General features: G+C 41.8%; 1 protein-coding gene across 1 annotated transcript; it reads right to left on the minus strand.

Annotated features, from left to right (window-relative positions):
• Window positions 1–4,810: 4,810 nt before the first annotated feature.
• LOC106563704 (cytokine receptor common subunit gamma) lies at window positions 4,811–12,344 on the minus strand. Its single transcript, XM_014129519.3, is given in 9 exon segments — window positions 4,811–5,211; window positions 5,213–5,230; window positions 5,357–5,435; window positions 5,592–5,691; window positions 5,790–5,961; window positions 6,099–6,235; window positions 6,399–6,565; window positions 6,805–6,898; window positions 12,217–12,344. Coding segments are annotated over 9 exon segments (984 nt in total). The 5' UTR covers window positions 12,287–12,344; the 3' UTR covers window positions 4,811–5,064.
• Between the last annotated feature and the right edge of the window lie 3,308 nt (window positions 12,345–15,652).

Raw genomic sequence — 15,652 nt, forward strand, 5'->3', positions numbered from 1 at the left:
TTTGTACTAAAACACAGATTCCCGGTCAGAATATTATCGCTTTTTTACGAGAAAAATTGCATAAAAATTGATTTTAAACAGCGGTTGACATGCTTCGAAGTACGGTAATGGAATATTTAGAATTTTTTTGTCACGAAACACGTCGGGCGCATCACCCTTCTTTACACTTCGGATAGTGTCTTGAACGCACGAACAAAACAGAGGATATTTGAACATAACTATGGATTATTTGGAACCAAACCAACATTTGTTATTGAAGTAGAAGTCCTGGGAGTGCATTCTGACGAAGAACAGCAAAGGTAATAACATTTTTCTTATAGTAAATCTGATTTTGGTGAGGGCTAAACTTGGTGGGTGTCTAAATAGCTAGCCCTGTGATGCCGGGCTATCTACTTAGAATATTGCAAAATGTGCTTTCACCGAAAAGCTATTTTAAAATCGGACATAGTGAGTGCATAGAGGAGTTCTGTATCTATAATTCTTAAAATAATTGTTATGTTTTTTGTGAACGTTTATCGTGAGTAATTTAGTAAATTCACCGGAAGTTTGCGGGGGGTATGCTAGTTCTGAACGTCACATGCTAATGTAAAAAGCTGGTTTTTGATATAAATATGAACTTGATTGAACAAAACATGCATGTATTGTATAACATAATGTCCTAAGATTGTCATCTGATGAAGATCATCAAAGGTTAGTGCTGCATTTAGCTGTGGTTTGGGTTTATGTGACATTATATGCTAGCTTGAAAAATGGGTGTCTGATTATTTCTGGCTGGGTACTCTGCTGACATAATCTAATGTTTTGCTTTCGTTGTAAAGCCTTTTTGAAATCGGACAGTGTGGTTAGATTAACGAGAGTCATGTCTTTAAAATGGTGTAAAATAGTCATATGTTTGAGAAATTGAAGTAATAGCATTTCTAAGGTATTTGAATAACACGCCACAGGATTCCACTGGCTGTTACGTAGGTGGGACGACCGAGCCCAGAGAGGTTAACTGTTAAGCGGTCTCATGGCTTGGGGGTAGAAGCTGTGCAGGAGTCTTTTGGTCCCAGACTTGGCGCTCTGGTACCGCTCCGGTACCGCTATGACTTGGGTGGCTGGGCCTTCCTCTGACACCGCCTGGTATAGAGGTCCTGGATGGCAGGGAGCTCTGCACCAGTGATGTACTGGGCCATACGCAAAACGCTCTGTAGTGCCTTACGGGCAGATGCCAAGCAGTTGCCATACCAAGAGGTGATGCAGCCAGTCAAGATGCTCTCGTTGGTGCAGCTGTATAACTTTGAGGATCTGAGGCCCATGCCAAACCTTTTTTGGGCCTCCTGAGAGGGAAGACGTGTTCTCTTAACAACTGTGTTGGTGTATTTGGACCATGATAGGTCCTTAGTGATGTGGACACAGAGGAACTTGAAGCTGTCGATTCACTCCACTACAGCCCTGTCGGTGTAAATGGGTGCATGCTCAGCTCCTTTGTTTTCCTGACGTTGAGGGAGAGGTTGTTGTCGTAGCACCACACTGCCAGGTCTCTGTGTCACGCGGAATGACGCTGGAGAGACAAAGCAGGTACGGGGAGTAACATTTAATAAATGACGGACATATAACGAGACAGGCACAGCGTCAGCAAACTTAAACTAAGACAAGAAACAATCAATGCAGCAGCAGGGAACAGAGCAAGGGAACAGACAAATATAGGGGAGGAAATGAACATGTGATAAGTGAGTCCAGGTGAGTGCAATAACGCTGAAGCGAGTGACGAGGGAGGGCAGGTGTGAGTGATGATGGCAGGAGCGTTTGATGCAGGGTAATCTGGTGCCCTCAAGCGCCAGGGGAAGGGAAGAGCGGGAGCAGACGAGACAGTACCGGCGAGACATGGGTGCTGGGCAAACCGGTTGGGGCGTGAAAACAAGATGAACCGGCAGGAGTGTGAGAGCCTGGTGAGCCGGCCGAGGCAAGACACCTGTCGATCCCGCTGAGGAAGCCCGAAGATCCAGTGGAGCGTGACGTGGGATGGAAACCTGCCGAGCCAACCGAGGCAACGAAACCTCTCGAACCAGCTAGGGCGTGGAAGCCCGATGAGCTGGCTAGGCATCCCTGGTTCCATCGATGGCGACCCAGAGCCGCTGCCACCATTCCAACCGGAACGCCAGTACTCCCCGATGCTTCGTATATGTTGGCTGCTGCATTCTGTCACGCGGAATGATGCTGGAGAGACGAAGCAGGTACGGGGAGTAACATTTAATAAATGACAGACATATAACGAGACAGGCACAGCGTCAGCAAACAGAAACTAAGACAAGAAACAATCAATGCAGCAGCAGGGAACAGAGCAAGGGAACAGACAAATATAGGGGAGGAAATTAACATGTGATAAGTGAGTCCAATAACGCTGAAGCGAGTGACGAGGGAGGGCAGGTGTGAATGATGATGGCAGGAGCGTGTGATGCAGGGTAATCTGGCGCCCTCAAGCGCCAGGGGAAGGGAAGAGCGGGAGCAGACGTGACACTCTGACCCCCTCCCAATAGGCTGTCTCATCGTTGTGTCGTCGGCAAACTTAATGATGGTGTTGGAGTCGTTCACAGCCACGCAGTCAAGGGTGAACAAGGAGTACAGGAGAGGACTAAGCACTCACCCCTGAGGGGCCCCCATGTTGAAGGTAACCATGGCGGATGTGTTTTTGCCTACCCTCACCACCTGGGGGCGGCCCTTCAGGAAGTGGAAGAGGGGGGACCGCAAGAGCTTGACAGTCCGCCGTTCTGCTCTGTGGACAACAAATCCCATAGTTAGAGTGGAAACACAAGCGTCTCATCATTCCATTCAGTGACTCTGGTGATGGGTACGCCCAGAGTCTATATGACTCTGGGTCTGGGTATGCCCATTCTGGATTCAAACACCTCAAACTTTAGATTAACATTTTTCTACTGTAGTCTACTGGTATTTTTGTCTTTGTCAGAGCCCAGTCTAGTCTGACATTCTCACCCCTGGGGAGCCTCAGAGAGCTGGGATAATGGATAAAACTAACTAAATATCAAATAAATTACACAGTTTGAACTCAAACACAATTCACAGAGAAATGTATTGAAATGTAGGAGTAAAGTAACCAAACAAATTAAGCCCAGTGAAACTTATAATAGTTTGAAAAAGTATGAAAATGTATGCATTCGCTCTTGATCTGAGGTTGATAGCTGGTGTCAAACTCATTCCACAGAGGGCAAAGTGTCTGCAGGTTTTTGTTTTTTTCTTTCAATTAAGACCTTGACTATGGAGGTCCAAGATGGCCAAAATAGATTTATTTATGTATTTTTGATTTTGGCCATCTTGGTCCTCCATACAAGACACCAAACAGCAACATCACGCGCTCAGATCATGTTCGAGCCTAGGATTGGACAGTGAAACCCACTTACATATGCCATCATGGCTGAAGCCAGCCAAATAAATACAAATTGTGTCCAGGTTAAACGTGCAACGTCCCTCATTATAAAACAAACATTCGGTTAATGCAGAATTTTCTGATCTTTTAGAAATGATTAATAGACGAAACAACAATGTCATTGAACCAATTGACTGGCCAGAGATCAGGACATTCATCAGCAAAGACGCAGTGCAAGCTGGTCGTATTTGTGACAACCAAAGTGAAGTCAAAATGATTGATGAAATCGAAGTGTGTCAGCTGTATGGTGATTTGCGATTCATAACTTACATTTTACCGGTACTACCAGTAGAAGTAGACAAACCGATAACCCCAAAAAGGAATGCGTTTGAAGTGATGATGCCGGGCCGAGAACAGCTAGCATGTCCAGCAAAGTACATCGCCAGTTGCACGCACACACTTCGTGCAGATCAGCAGCTCCACAATGATGTTATCGACTGTCTCCAAGGTGGGAGCTTTTCGTGGCAGGCAGACGAGACAATCAAAGGAGGATGCGGTGAGCAAAGTTACTGGGCTCGAAATTAGTTAAGCTTGCTCTATTTGTGTTTGAGTTCTAATTGTGCATGTTAAAACAACATTTTAATTTTGATGATGATAGGCTATACTCTATAGCTTGATGTATGTCTTTTTTTATTTGGCTGACCTGAAAGATTGGCCCTCTTTCTTTGTCCTAGGTGCTTGTGCAGGTTCTAGGCCTAATGTACGCTTCAAGAGTTATTCCATGCGAAAGAATTCAGATGTTACAATGTTGTTATAACCATGAGAAATGAAACACAACGGGAAGAGAAGCTTGTGACGGTTTCTTTATTCCTGGAAAATAAAAGTGCAATCCAATCTCGTAATTTAATGTGATGTAGTGGGTAATGTCAATCAAGAATGCTTGACAATTGTAATCAAATTAAATATGTTTTTGTATAATTAATTCATTACCTGAATGCATCTCTATAGCCTATAGGCGTTAACAAAATGTTCATACAAATATGATTAGGCCTCTCAGACTATTACGCCTAGTAGGACAATGTGATAAAGTACTGTTATTTCTTATCCACCAGTTTATTTTATTTTTTGCTCGCTTGCCTCACTTTTCTGGGGGGAAAATCCATTAAACAGCGAATCAATTTTGTCTGGCCTAACAATTTATTAAGTAGCCCAGGAGTAGGCAACCCTGGTCCTGGATCATGTCTTTGATTTAACCGAGCTGGAAGATCAGGTATGTTGAATTTGGGCAATCATTGAACTAATCAATTAGCTCAGTTGGTCAGGCTTAGTGCCTAGTTGGAACAAAATCCTGCAGTACCTATGGCATTCCAGGAACAGGGTTGCCTACGCAGGGTTTCCCAAACTCGGTCCTGGGGCCCCCCCTGGCTGCACGTTTTGGTTTTTGTCCTTGAACTATACAGCTGGTTTAAATAATCAAAGGTCGATGATGAGTTGGCTGTTTGAATCAGCTGTGTAGTGCTAGGGCCAAAAAACAAAACATGCACCCAGGTGGGGCCCCAGGACCGAGTTTGGGAAATCCTGGCCTAAAGCAGTAGCCACTTGCTTGTAAACAAAAATGCAACAAGATACTATTACAAGCATGATAATATTCAAAGAGTCAGCTGTTCCACTCGATTCCACAAGATACAATAGCCTATAATTTAAACATTACAAGAGATTGTCGTTTTGGTCTGTTGGGATGGAGAGGTTACTCTCAGATTCACTGACACTGCCAGTTTGGGGAACCAGACTGTACTCACGAACAGGACAGGCAAGCTCAGTGAAGTTAGGCTGGAAGCAAACATCTTCGGAGATGTGAAGCCAGGCCTTCAAAGATAGAGGTTATGTAATAAGAGATTTGATTTACACTGTAGATAACAGTACCACTTATAAAATACAAAGATTATAATGAAGTGCAGTGAATGGTAAAGAGCAACCAGTGATAAATAGTACCTCTACAGTGTCCTTGTGAAGAAGGTCCTCCAGGTTCTTGCCTGGATTAGGCACAATGAGGATGAATCTCAGTCGTTCTCTACAAAGAGAGAGGTTCAGTTCAGAATCAGAGTATCACTTTTTTTCAGAGGAAGAATGGAGGAGACTTAGATTTTTTATAATGTAAACTATACCCCTTGATTTTAGTCTTTATTAGGGGCCTAAGTGTGGTGTTAACTTCTGTTGGCAAACCCACCTTTCCCTGTAGACCAGCATGCAGGCCAATATCAAGAGTGTCATGGTACCCACTAATGACAGCACTGGCTTCCACACAGACATTGAGCTGCCAGATATGTCTAGGCCAAAGAGAAAAGTTGACATGACAAAGTCCTGACAGAAGTCTGAGCACAACTTTATAACCATAAAGCAAAGCAGAGATTTTGTATGTATTTACCTGTGATGTTATTTCCATTCATGGAATCCCATTGAATGGGCTGACTCCATTCACTCCAGAAGTTGGACTCGCCACACATGTTGTTTACTCGTGCTCTCACTTGAAACTCATATCGACTGCTCTTTAAGGGGAAAGCCACAGCATACTTCTGTTCCTTGCTTGGAGTAGATGTCTGAAGAAAGGAACAAAGAGAGAGTGGAGGAGAGAGAGAGTTTTTTCAAACATTTGTCCAGTATTTTGTTGAAAAATGACCAGTAGGCTACAGTGTCCAAACAGTGGTCCAACTCCTGAGTCCTGACCCATGCCCACCTTCCACTTGTCGCTGTTTATTCTGTAGCGAACTTCACTCTCAATGCAGGCGGTGTTCTTGCTGTTGTTCCAGTACAGATTCAGCTCTGGGTCTTTGTTCATCTCAACTGACAGGTTGACAGGCGGGTAAAGCTTCACTAGAAAAAGCGTTAAGGAGGGTCAAATGTTAACGACACATCAAATGAAGATTGAAATAGGAAAAACACACGTTAAAAAGCCTAAAGTAAGACGACTATTGCTCTTCATGTTACATGCTGTTCTGTATGTAGGGTTCTGATTTGATTGAGAAAAAGAACATACCCATGCTTTTCAGGTTATGCTTCTGCACATAACTGTTGTTCTGATGGACCAGCTTGGTTGTCAGTGTTCTAAACCTGTCAGACTCGTCATAGGACAGTCTACATCCCACAGCATAACTCTTCTCCTGGAGATATGTTGTGCACTCCTCCATATTCCCTTTGATGAACCTAAACAAATACCATGTGAAAATGATGGATGAGAATTAGTACCAAAGATTTGACAGTCACTATCACATCTCTCTAGGTCTCGAAATCCCTTTCAAGGAGGAAACTCACTCACCTCAACCACAAGCAATGTGTAGCATCCATCACATTGATGCACGGCAAGCATTTTGTATGAAAGAGCTCAACACCCATCGCCCAACACATATGTTGAAAGTAAGACAAGGTACTGCCATTGCACTAACCTTTTGTGGAAGAAGGTGTAGTTGACCTCTGGACTCCCCTGTTCACTCCAGGTGCAGTTGACATAATCCAGGTTAATGAACAGGCAGTTTACATCTGCAAAAGCAACAGAAATGTGCTATTTTTCCATTAACACCTCCTAAGGTCGATTTCTGCACCCGCGAGCACATCTAATTAGCATAACACAAACATCCCCAATATAAATATCTCTCAATTTAAGCTAGAGATATCTGTTTTCTTTTCATTGGATACATTAAAATCCACCGCATCTGCCTATATAACACTTCCGCTGTCATGACTTCCGCCGGAGTCGGTCCCTCTCCTTGTTCGAGCGGCATTCGACGTCACCGGCCTTCTAACCATCACCGATCCACTTTTCATTTTCCATTTGTTTTGTCTTTGTTTTCTACACACCTGGTTTCAATTCCCTCATTACATGTTCATTATTTAACCCTCTGGTTTCCCCCATGTTTGTGTGCGTGTTTGTTTTATTGTGAAGGCTGTATCTGACGGCTGGTAACTTGTTGCCGGGTTTTGTGATTATGCCCGTTTATTTTCGTGGTACCGGTATTGTTCCAGCACCATAGTATTGTGTGTATACTGGTGTTATCTTAAATGAAATACCTTGTCCACACATCTCAGCTCTCCTGCGCCTGACTCCTTTCACCAGTTACCCACAGCCTTGACATCCGCGTCTTCGGTGAAAGGTGACAGAGCTAGAGCGGTGTTTGTCAGACCTTGAGACATCCTGAAAATCAGTCTTCTCACAAAATCGTCTGTAGCGTCCGAACGGAAAGATGACTCCCACAAGTGTCTTGGGACTCTTCTGAAGTCAGTACAGCCGATATGCCAACTTCTATTAATATGACCCCTATGTGTAAAGGTTAGACTCTCACGAACATGTACATGCTTCTAGGACGCCCACAGGTCTCACAAGACTTGTCTGAAGGTCCCCTTGTACCAGTCAAAACATTTATCGAAGTATACATATTGAGACTGTTATGTGCCAAAAATAAGAGGTTAAATACATGTAAAAAACAACATAAGAAATGTTTCCTGGTCTTTCTTATATCTCTCAGATATAGGACAGACACTTCAGAACAAATTTCCTTTCCATTTTTTTGTTGTTGAGGGACTGTTGTTCCATGTAGAAAATCTGTTATTCAATGTGTTTGTATGGGCTAATAGCAGTAAGGCCCCAAATAATTATCTGAGTTTTTTTGCCCCTGCCTACTGGAGTCCTTGCTAGCTAGCTGGAGCGACATGGGTAGAGAATGTCCTTCGCGCCCACCTGACCTCAGCGTCGTTAACAGAACTGCGGGAAAACAGTGCCCGACAGGCGGGGGTGAATAACACTGTCGACCGTTGTACGGCTAGCTAGCTACAGTTGTCGCCCTTGCCCCTTCTGTGGGATTTATCGGCGGCTGGCATCCAACATTACTGTGCATTAACGCCACCTACTGTACTGGAGCACCCCAACCTCCCGCCTGTCCTAACTTAAACATTGACCAATAGATTAATAAAGAGGGGTTCCTGCACCTGCAGGAATGCTCACATGCATGAACGCCCCGAATTACATGCCACAGTTGCACCCTTCTCTTAAAAAAAACTGGATGTAATGAGGTCACAAAATAAACGTTTTTTTTCTCTCGCAAAAACCAGCTTCAGTAACCATGTTTCCATCTAACCATTTCATGCGGAGGGGTTGATGGAAACAGGAAATGCGGGTACAATTTTAAAATGCCGACAGACAATTTGTCAGTTCGACATGGTAGAATCTTTGTGTGTCTGGAAAATGAATTATGTGAGAAACGGTTGTGGAGACGCGTTTATGCGCAAATATTGATATAATAACTATCATATCGAAGTAAAATTGAGAGTCACAAGATTATATGTTCTGTGATCCTCCTACTACGGCTCGGGAAAGCATGCAATTTATAAAGATACAGATTAATTAAATTATGATAAACTTCACAAGGTGGTGAATGTGCAAGGTGATGAGCTTGATACTCCTTTCCAATAAATATCTAGGGTCTTATTCTGGTGACATGATTGATGCTTGGCTGCCGTTTGACAAATATCGTTCTTATCCATAATAATCTCATGTATCTACGAGCTGTTGGCTAAAGCGCATGTGTCAAGACCAGAGTGGGCACATTTGCTAGGTAACGTGTGGCTCAGTTGGTAGAGCATGGTGTTTGCAACGCCAGGGTTGTGGGTTTGATTCCCACGGGGGACCAGTACGTAGAAAAAAAAAATGTATGCACTCTGCTAAATGACGAAAAAAATATAATGTAACGCAACTGTTTTTGTGACAAAACCATCAGAGTTGACAATGTGATGGATACCCATTTAACTTGTATTTTTCAATCGGGACATGTGAATATAAAGGCAAAAGTCATGTTTACGTGCACTACATCAGACTTTAATCTGCAAACATTCAGTTTGATGGAAACACATATCTGGTGTGAAAAGGCACATATTTTTTTATGCAGATTTTTGAATATTCACATGAAGACCTGTTGCAAATTGGAAACATAGCTCGTTTCGAATAAAATTGTAGTGGTTGAAGTGTTTCCATGACCCATTTAGTTAAATTGTGCGTTAATAAATTGGCGAAAGCCTATATTCCCTCCCACATCTGTTTCATGTCTCAGGTATATCCCATGTCTCAAAATTCACCCCTGTTGAACAGATAAAAATGTTGATCTTTAGATCGTTTCTCCTATATCTGCCATTTTTTATATTGCTTTAGTCAAATAAACCTGGGTAAATGGAAACCTGCCTATTGAAAACCAGTTTAATGATATTACTCTGAATCCTTTAAATGGGAGCTGTGGTATGATAAAGATGAGTTGCATAATTACATTGGATGTTACCAGATGATTTTTAAGAGGCAAATCAGATAGCATTAAGGGGTCTATACATTCATGTATATCATGACTAAACTCTTAGAAAAAAAAGGTGCTATCTAGAACCTAAAGGGGTTCTTCAGCTATCCCCATAGGAGAACACTTGGCTCCAGGTAGAACCCTTTACACAGAGGGTTCAACATGGAACCCAAATGTGTTCTACCTGGAACCAAAAAGGGTTCTCCTATGTGGACAGCCAAATAACCTTTTTCTAAGATTGCAGAGTACTTTTCCACCATCACATTGAGTTAAATGAATCATTTTATCAGTATGTGAATGTATACAGTGGGGCAAAAAAGTATTTAGTCAGCCACCAATTGTGCAAGTTCTCCCACTTAAAAAGATGAGAGGCCTGTAATTTTCATCATAGGTACACTTCAACTATGACAGACAAAATGAGAAAACAAAATCCAGAAAATCACATTGTAGGATTTTTTATGAATTTATTTGCAAATTATGGTGGAAAATAAGTATTTGGTCAATAACAAAAGTTTATCTCAATTCTTTGTTATATACCCTTTGTTGGCAATGACACAGGTCAAACGTTTTCTGTAAGTCTTCACACACTGTTGCTGGTATTTTGGCCCATTCTCCATGCAGATCTCCTCTAGAGCAGTGATGTTTTGGGGCTGTCGCTGGGCAACACGGACTTTCAACTCCTTCCAAAGATTTTCTATGGGGATGAGATCTGGAGACTGGCTTGGCCACTCCAGGACCTTGAAATGCTTCTTACGAAGCCACTCCTTCGTTGCCCGGGCGGTGTGTTTGGGATCATTGTCATGCTGAAAGACCCAGCCACGTTTCATCTTCAATGCCCTTGCTGATGGAAGGAGGTTTTCACTCAAAATCTCACGATACATGGCCCCATTCATTCTTTCCTTTACACGTATCAGTCGTCCTGGTCCCTTTGCAGAAAAACAGCCCCAAAGCATGATGTTTCCACCCCCATGCTTCACAGTAGGTATGGTGTTCTTTGGATGCAACTCAGCATTCTTTGTCCTCCAAACACGACGAGTTGCGTTTTTACCAAAAGTTCTATTTTGGTTTCATCTGACCATATGACATTCTCCCAATCCTCTTCTGGATCATCCAAATGCTCTCTAGCAAACTTCAGACGGGCCTGGACATGTACTGGCTTAAGCAGGGGGACACGTCTGGCACTGCAGGATTTGAGTCCCTGGCGGCGTAGTGTGTTACTGATGGTAGACTTTGTTACTTTGGTCCCAGCTCTCCGCAGGTCATTCACTAGATCCCCCCGTGTGGTTCTGGGATTTTTGCTCACCGTTCTTGTGATCATTTTGACCCCACGGGGTGAGATCTTGCGTGGAACCCCAGATCGAGGGAGATTATCAGTGGTCTTGTATGTCTTCCATTTCCTAATAATTGCTCCCACAGTTGATTTCTTCAAACCAAGCTGCTTACCTATTGCAGATTCAGTCTTCCCAGCCTGGTGCAGGTCTACAATTTTGTTTCTGGTGTCCTTTGACAGCTCTTTGGTCTTGGCCATAGTGGAGTTTGGAGTGTGACTGTTTGAGGTTGTGGACAGGTGTCTTTTATACTGATAACAAGTTCAAACAGGTGCCATTAATACAGGTAACGAGTGGAGGACAGAGGAGCCTCTTAAAGAAGTTACAGGTCTGTGAGAGCCAGAAATTTTGTTTGTAGGTGACCAAATACTTATTTTCCACCATAATTTGCAAATAAATTCATTAAAAATCCTACAAATGTGATTTTCTGGATTTTTTTTCTCATTTTGTCTGTCATAGTTGACATGTACCTATGATAAATTACAGGCCTCTCATCTTAAGTGGGAGAACTTGTACAATTTGTGGCTGACTAAATACTTTTTTGCCCCACTGTATGACAAGATGGATGGCCATGTTACAGGAAACAAAAGCAGTTGATGTCAATCTCAGACTAGCAGGGGACATTTGGTGTCACAGCAGCAATAGAAATGGCACATGACAGTCTTTAGTTCCCGTTTCTTAGTATTTTGTGTTTCCAAGAAGAGGCCATTGAAAAAAACACTTCCGTTTCCATATATAGGTTATGTAATAGTTTGATCACATTAATTGCTAGAGTACCTGGTATGAAATGGCATTGGCCTATAAAAGAGTAGGCCTATAATTACTAAACTTATGTTGCCATTTTACTATGTAATTCAGAAGTTAACAGCAGGTAAATAGTAATAAACTAAATAAATATAAAGTTGAACCAAAAACATGACAAAAAACTACAAATACAATAACAAATAATTGCGAACTGAGAGCATGAAACCACCAACTCACAATGAGAGTAGGTCTACACAAAATCAAGGGACAAACTAAAACTCATTCCCTGATTAACACAATAAATCCTCTTATGACAAGATCAAAAACAGTATCAAAAGTTGAGGGCACATTGGCCGGATGTGTTGCCGTAGCACAAGGTCTTAAACAAGTTGAATAAATTAACATTAAAATAAATGGCACAGGCATCATTATTCCAACAAGACAATCTTACTGGGGGTGGAGGGAGCCTCATATCCTTGGAGAAAGATGAGGAGAAACAACCAGCTTCCAACCATCTTCATGTCAAAATGTGTCTTCCTCTTCACTCCCCTTTACTTCCCCTCTTTTATACAGCTACGGTTGGCCTACATGTGTGCTACATTTCCTGTGGCAGTGGCCGCATCTACTATATAAAAAAATACATTTTTACATTGACATTTTAGTCATTTAGCAGACGCTCTTATCCAGAGCGACTTACAGTAGTGAATACATACATTTCATTTTGATTTCATGCATTTATTTTATTTTATTTTATTTTTTATACTGGCCCCCCGTGGGAATCGAACCCACAACCCTGGCGTTGCACACACCATGCTCTACCAACTGAGCCACAGGGAACAGTCTGAAAATCAAAAAAGCTAAATAACAAGCAAACAATGTTAACACATTAACTATCTACAAACGTATAATCTGATCCTTCAATTAAAGTGCTTTAAAGGGTTACCCATAATTGTTTGACAGTTTTAAAGAACGAGTGGAACACCTTGCATTCTGGACAGGGTATGCATTGATCCATAAAGCAATTTATGACATCAATTGTGGATATTGAGTGAGAAAGTATTTCACCTTTAGCTTCCCTATGTCACGGATGTCGTATGAAGGAGCGGACCAAAGTGCAGCGTGATTATCGTTCCACATTTTTATTGAACTGTGAAACTATGCAATACATACACAAAACTAAACGAACAAAAACAACAAACCGTGACGCAGAGTTGAAACATACACTACTCAAAAACAATCTCCCCCCTAAACCCAGGTGGAAAGAAACGAGGACCAGCTGCCTCTAATTGGAGATTATCCCAAACAAACCCAACATAGAAATACAAAACTAGAACATAACAACATAGAAAAACTAAACTACAAAACCCCCCTGTCACGCCCTGACCTACTCTACCATAGAAAATAACAGCTTTCCATGGTCAGGACGTGACACCCTATCAAATTAAAAAACAGAAAACAGAAAACCAAAGAAAATGAACAACAATTACAAATGGTTTGATGAAGAATGTAAAAACCTAAACAAACAACAACACGAAGAGTTATCTATCCAAAATGGAGATGTATGGTTAAATCACTTCTCCAATCTTTTTGACTCTATAACAAAGAACAAACAGCAAAAACATATACACGATCAAATGCAAATCTTAGAATCAACTATTAAAGACTACCAGAACCCACTGTATTCTCCAATTACCTTGAATGAATTACATGACAAAATAAAAACCCTCCAACCCAAAAAGGCCTGTGGTGTTGATGGTATCCTCAATGAAATTATAAAATATACAGATAACAAATTTCAATTGACTATACTTAAACTATTTAACATCATCCTCTACTGGCATCTTCCCCAATATTTGGAACCAAGGACTGATCACTCCAATCCGCAAAAGTGGAGACAAATTTGACCCCAATAACTACCATGGGATATGCGTCAACAGCAACCTTGGGAAAATCCACTGCATTATCATTAACAGCAGACTTGTACATTTCCTCAGTGAAAACAATGTACTGTGCAAATGTCAAATTGGCTTTTTAACAAAGTATCGTACGACAGACCACATATTCACCCTGCACACCCTAATTGACAAACAAACAAACCAAAACAAAGGCAAAGTCTTCTCATGCTTTGTTGATTTAAAAAACGACTTTGACTCAATTTGGCATGAGGATCTGCTATACCAATTGATGGAAAGTGGAGTTGGGGGGGAAAAACATACTACATTATAAAATTAATGTACACAAACAACAAGTCTGCGGTTAAAATTGGCAAGAAACACACATTTCTTACCACAGGGCCGGGGGGTGAGACAGGGAGGCAGCTTAAGCCCTACCCCCTTCAACATATATACATTTGATATCGGAAGTTTACATACACATAGGTTGAAGTCATTAAAACTCGCTTTTCAACCACTCCACAAATTTCTTGTTAACAAACTATAGTTTTGTCAAGTCGGTTAGGACACCTACTTTGTGCATGACACAAGTCATTTTTCCAACAATTGTTTACAGACAGATCATTTTACATATAACTCACTGTATCACAAATCCAGTGGGTCAGAAGTTTACATACACTCAGTTGAATGTGCCTTTAAACAGCTTGGAAAATTCCAGAAAATGATGTCATGGATTTAGAAGCTTCTGATAGGCTAATTGACATCATTTGAGTCAATTGGAGGTTTACCTTCGGATGTATTTCAAGGCCTACCTTCAAACTCAGTGCCTCTTTGCTTGACATCATGGAAAATCAAAAGAAATCAGCCAAAACCTCAGAAAAAATATTGTAGACCTCCACAACAATAGTACACAAGTATAAACACCATGGGACCACGCAGCCGTCATACCGCTCAGGAAGGAGACGCATTCTGTCTCCTAGAGATGAACGGACTTTTGTGTGAAAAGTGAAAATCAATCCCAGAACAACAGCAAAGGACCTTGTGAAGATGCTGGAGGAAGCAGGTACAAAAGTATCTATATCCACAGTAAAACGAGTCCTATATCGACATAACCTGAAAGGCCGCTCAGCAAGGAAGAAGCCACATCTCCAAAACCGGCATAAATAAAGCCAGACTACGGATTGCAACTGCACATGGGTACAAATATCGTAATTTTTGGAGAAATGTCCTCTGGTCTGATAGAACTGTTTGGCCATAATGACCATCGTTATGTTTGGATGAAAAAGGGGGATGCTGCAAGCCGAAGAACACCATCCCAACCGTAAAGCACAGGGGTAGCGGCATCATGTTGTGGGGGTGCTTTGCTGCAGGAGGGACGGGTGCACTTCACAAAATAGATGGCACCATCAGGAAGAAAATTATGTGGATATATTAAAGAAACAGCTCAAGACATCAGTCAGGAAGTTAAAGCTTGGTCGCAAATGGGTCTTCCAAATGGACAATGACCCCAAGAAAACTTCCAAAGTTGTGGCAAAATGGCTTAAGGACAGCAAAGTCAAGGTATTGGAGTGGCCATCACAAAGTCCTGACCTCAATCCTATAGAAGATTTGTGGGCAGAACTGAAAAAGCGTGTGCCTACAAGGAGGCCTGCAAATCTGACTCAGTTACACCAGCTCTGTCAGGAGGAATGGGCCAAAATTCACCCAACTTATTGTGGAAGAATGTGGAAGGCTACCTGAAACGTTTGACCCAAGTTAAACAATTTAAAGGCAATGCTACCAAATACTAATTGAGTGTATGCAAACTTCTGACCCACTGGGAATGTGATGAAAGAAATAAAAGCTGAAATAAATCATTCTCTCTACTATTATTCTGACATTTCACATTCTTAAAATAAAGTGGTGATCCTAACTGACCCAAGACAGGGAATTTTTATTAGGATTAAATGTCAGGAATTGTGAAAAACTGAGTTTAAATGTATTTGGCTAAGGTGT

The sequence above is a fragment of the Salmo salar genome, chromosome 11 (assembly GCF_965601325.2).
Source record: "Salmo salar chromosome 11, fSalSal1, whole genome shotgun sequence".
Lineage (NCBI taxonomy): Eukaryota > Metazoa > Chordata > Actinopteri > Salmoniformes > Salmonidae > Salmo > Salmo salar.